Source organism: Montipora capricornis, chromosome 10 (assembly GCF_036669925.1).
Source record: "Montipora capricornis isolate CH-2021 chromosome 10, ASM3666992v2, whole genome shotgun sequence".
NCBI classification, from domain to species: domain Eukaryota; kingdom Metazoa; phylum Cnidaria; class Anthozoa; order Scleractinia; family Acroporidae; genus Montipora; species Montipora capricornis.
Window position 1 is genome coordinate 61456913 of NC_090892.1, and position 5034 is coordinate 61461946.

The 5034-nt window shown below is 39.7% G+C and overlaps 1 protein-coding gene across 2 annotated transcripts; it reads right to left on the reverse strand.

Moving 5' to 3' along the window:
- Window positions 1–338: 338 nt before the first annotated feature.
- Window positions 339–4797, reverse strand: LOC138021630 (collagen triple helix repeat-containing protein 1-like). Of its 2 annotated transcripts, none has more exons than XM_068868556.1 (4): window positions 4743–4797; window positions 4066–4189; window positions 2648–2890; window positions 339–856 (listed from the first exon to the last, which is right to left on the reverse strand). In XM_068868556.1, the coding sequence occupies exons 2-4, from the start codon at window positions 4138–4140 to the stop codon at window positions 494–496; spliced, it is 681 nt and encodes a 226-aa protein (XP_068724657.1). In that variant the 5' UTR covers window positions 4141–4189; window positions 4743–4797; the 3' UTR covers window positions 339–493. The 2 variants fall into 2 exon arrangements, with proteins under 2 accessions (XP_068724657.1, XP_068724656.1); XM_068868555.1 differs by having other exon boundaries at window positions 2648–2893.
- Window positions 4798–5034: the final 237 nt, after the last annotated feature.

The following is a 5034-nucleotide window of genomic DNA, read 5'->3' on the forward strand; positions in this document are numbered from 1 at the left end:
TGCTCTAGCAACTCAGCTGTGAAGTGTTGCTGTGAAAGGACTTGATTAAAAAGAAATGTCCAACAAATTGTCCTGTTCTCAACTGTTTGAATTCATAGCTCAGTTAGTATAGCATTGCATCGGCATCGCAAGAGTTCGTGGGTTCGAATCCCGCCTTGAAGCGACTTGTATTTTTCAGTTGTCTGTAAGATTGTGCAGATAAGTGCGCGGATCACTTCTTCATTTCGTCTATAACCCGCTCTTCGAAAACATATGCATAGTGAATTTCACAAAATGACTCTTGCTTCACGGAACACATTGTCTGAAACTGAACAATCTGAATTATGACCCATTTTACCTACATTGTTTATTGACTATACAACATAGAAAATAAAGTTACAACTCTGTCTCTATTATTAAAATCACAACCACAGGCAAAACAAATTGTCCGCCCTCTTTCTTCCAGTATTTTGACCTCTTAAAGTGGAGGTATTAGATTTATTGTGACTACTGTTTACTGCTGAGCTTTGGCCACCTCTTCAATGAAGATGCGAGACATTGTTGCCCAACCTGTGTCTGCGTCAGCATTCTTGTGACCTGTGTTGCAGCTCCCAACCCAGAATCCCACCCGCACCTTTCCTTTGTGAATGTTGTTGCAATGACCCTCAATATGGCGATGACGATGCAGATCGTGTCTGGGGTTTTGGCCAGTTAGCATGTAAAATGCACCTTCAATAGGCCCCGGGACTCCGCATTCAGCGCCATTGAAAGTGAAATACCAGCGGCTGCAACAGATGTTACAGTTGTAGATCCTGAGGGTGCCAGCAAAGAACACGTGAAGTGCAGTATCGCTGTGCTTTTTAATGAATTCACAGTGCTGTTGAGAAGAGAAATAAAGACAAAACTAAACGTTGCATTTAGTCATAGATTTGTACTACACGGGAGCAAAATGATATGCATTTCGCACAATAAAAGAACAAATTCAAACGAAGTTAAAATTTACACATATGTTGACTTTGCGCAGAAGAAGACTACGAGGTGGGAAGAAGGGCCCAAATTCTTAAAATAACTTCTCCGCACCAGAATTAAACGCTGCTGGATTCTATGACAAAGTTTCCACTAAAATTGATTGATTACAAGTTGATTGGTTCATTCCATCTCGGTTATGTGCCCATGTACTGCATTACGACCTAATATGGAGACTAGGTCAATTGTTGTCAAGCTGAATTATACAATAAAATTTGTCTTTAATTTCCAAGAATCTAAGCAATCAGAAAAAAAATGAAAACTTAATGAAACAACAATTATTCTATTTGCGATTGTTGGATATGAGACTGGTTATAGCCAACTCGGCGCATCGCCCCTCGTTGGCTATTTACCATCTCCATATCCAACAAACGCGAATGGAATAATTGTTAAGGTGACAGAACGCAGTTTTTACGCACTTATCCTTTCATTTCTGCCATATTTATGCATTTTTTGCCTGGAGGCTGAAACTTGGTCACTGACGAGTGGTATCACGAAGGCTGCAGGCTGTCACCATGATAACAAATCAAGATTACATGTGATTCCAAGTTTCTGCAAAATCTAATAACGGGTTTGCGAGAAATTTGGTAAAATAGCCAACAGTTGATGGTCTCAATGTTTCAAGCGCATGCACATGCGCAGGATTTTTCTGGGTTCCTCTGAAAGATCTTCACTTCTAAAGCAAAATGACGTTTACAAAATGGAAGTGAATTTAAACCGCATTTCCAAGACCATCGCGAGGAGGAGCAAAAAAATGTTTTCACCAAAATCCGTGCCGGCCTTTAAAGAATACCGGTGACCGAGGGAAAACTGTGTTCGGCACTGCAATGCCTTTAATATACACCATTAATTTAATTCTTTCCCACGCGTCGGCTAATGCATTGCAGGTGTCAAGTGGACAATGGGCTTCTATCAGAAGCGTATGACCATGTAACCATGCAATTTACTTCAAATAAACCAGACTAGAATAACCTATCGCAGATTTCTCACACAGCATCCTCGGGGATGTAAAATCATCAATGAAACTGCATACAGTAGTTGGTTCTTAACACATCACCTAGTAACCGACAGGAAATTCTTTTAGGTAATCACATGCTTTGTGCTTTATTAATCACACAACTTAACAAAGCGTTCGCTGAAATCCCTTACATAAATCTCGCCCGAATCCTTGTTGTCCGTTTTCTTCCAAGTGCATTCTATCCAGTGCATTCTTTCTAGCTTTTTGATTGGTTCACTCAATCTAGGTTACCTGCTCATATACCGTATTATGCTCTAATTAGAAATTAAACTGATTGCGTTAAGTGTTGCAAGCTTGATAATTCAATAAAATTCGGCTTTAATTTCCAAGTGTCCAAGCTTTCAGAATTTAATGTTGGACATGCGACTGACTATTTATATTACCAGCTCCATATCCACTAGCGCTCGTGGAATAATTGTTAAATATACATTGGTTTAAGTCAAGTAATCTTTCGACCCACCCACGGCCATCTTTCCCACGCAACGGTTAATCCATTGCAGGTGTCAAGTGGACAATGGGGTTCTATCAGGAGCTTATGATTATGTCACTATGCAATTTACTTAAGTGTAAATCAGACGAGACTATCCTACACAACGTAACAAAGCTTTCGCTAAAATTCCTTACATAAATCTCGCCCGAATCCTTGCCGTCCGTTTTCTTCCAAGTGCACTCTTTCCAGTTCATATGTGAAGACAACGCAGGTGTTGCACAATCGCAACCTTTTCCCGGCGATCCTTTTTGGCCGGGGCTGCCCAGATCTCCCTTAGCTCCATCACGGCCAGGTACCCCAGGATGTCCCGGGATGCCATTCGTACCTGGTGCTCCATTCACGCCATTATTTCCGGGTGGTCCACGATAACACAATGACTGCTGATCACACAGAGAATGAAAAGAAAGAAAAAAAAAAAAATCAAAAGGATGTATGTTAGCTAAGAATTTTGCAGCGAAAGAACCCCTGTCTCTAATAAATTTGGTTTAAAATTTCTTCGCTTTGTATGAATGCCGAACCAAAATGACATCTAAAAAGTATTATTGATTACAATGAACCTTTTTTATTCCTATAACCGCTTCATCATTTCTGACTCGCCCTGGGCCCCCGTGGCCATGTACCCATAAGAGCAAGAAAGACAGTCTGCTTGTTGCCATAACTAGTAGTCAGAGCCTTTCGATTGTTCCATGTTACGAATAAGCTTTTATAGATTGTGCTAGTAAAAGTAGCATATTATGCTACTAGCAGTACTCATTTCTTGCCCCTCGAAATTATGTTCAAATTATGCTCGTTTTTCTAAATTATGTCGCTTTCTCTTAAAATTATTCTTTTTGCAAAATGAGCGAAACAAGTCTTAAAAACGTATCACGATCGTGTAGCAATACTCTTTTAGTGTCACAAGCTCCTCTTCTATTGTATTTTGCTTTCTTAGTCTTAAGTCAAAGATGTCTGTCTATGTTTGCTGGTTCTGGTATGGTCTCTAGCTGCAAGTTATCAGGCGGCGTAGTTGACGCCATTTGGCAAACTTGCAAATGAGAGGTACTGTGACCAACACCATCCGGTCCCGTGTCAGACTGCAGGCCTCCTAGTGAGGCCTCTCTCCGTTACCAAACCACGAATGCGGCTAAAACATTGGACAAATATGATCTCAGGCTTATCAATATGTACCGATTATGCTCAGTAGCAGTGCTACTTTTTAAAAATCAGCGAAAATTATGCTACTTTCCTCAAATTATGTTAAAAATTATGCTAGCACAATCTATAAAAGCCTAGTTACGAATGAATGTGACACATTTTCTCGCGCATGCGCAGTAGGCTCAGAGGCACAAGGTTCCTGTATTTTTCTGCTAGTTCAGCACAATTTTGTACCCTAGGAAGATGAAATTAAATTGTTGTTGTTACTATGAATTATTGTGGTTCCATGACCGACCAATAATCCACAAAAACATTCCATTTTCTTTTCTTCTGCACTGATGCGAACCAAGAGTCCATGATAAAATAGTTATCCTGATATTTTAAACAAATTTTGAATATTAAAATTTCATGTGCTCACCGGATTGTTGTCGCTGCTTGCTGCAGAAGTAGCAGAACACAAAGGAAAAAGTAATAAAATAAGCCTTGAGTACATGATGGTCAGGTACGTGGTCACAAGATATTGCGTCTCGAGATTTTTTTACCTAAACAGCACAAGTCCAAAATGTTAACTTTTTTTTGTTTAATTAAAGGACAGAGTTAAATCTTTAAATTTCAAATTTGAAAAAAACTAAACTAATTAACACTGGCGGGCGAATAAGTCGCGGCTTAGTCCATATAGCGATATGTACAAACTTAAATGCTTCGGGCTGATAACTAACGACGTGTTTCAAGGCAATAAGAGTTCTTTGCTTCCACCATCACATATAACGCTTGAAAGTTTCCACGCTATATATACATTGATGGTATTGTATTAAGCCGTTGAGCAAACGACTCAGCCAACAAAAGGACATTAATAAGCTGCTTTTCTCTTGTCTACATGTAATAAGAATAAATCACATACAACTCAGAGTAGGGATGGCCTCCCACCATAAGTCATATTTGGGTTGTGTTTCTTGGTTCTCTAATATACACTTTTCCGAGAGCTTTTTCTCCGGTTACTCCGGTTTTCTGATCTCCTACATGTTTGCATAATGCCTCAAATTAGTGCTTTAGTGATAAATACAGTTGACACTTAAATAAAGTTTATCAACTTACCTTGCGATTGGTGAAGCGAAGTTTTATTTCCACCAGGAGTGTTTGTCGTTTTATCTCCCTGGAATACAGGGGTTATTTTACATCGAGTCATTACCTGATCCACCAGGATGTCACGTTGCAAAAGGTTATTGAGTTTTTCCATTGGTCAGATAAGCAAAGCTAAAATTAAACTATTGTAAACTATTGGCATCGCGTCGTACGTTGAAAAATTTGCAGGGACAGGTTACTATGATTATGCGCTGGGTCAACAGGATTTTAACCCCGACATGGGTTCTAGGCCCAGGCAAGTGCG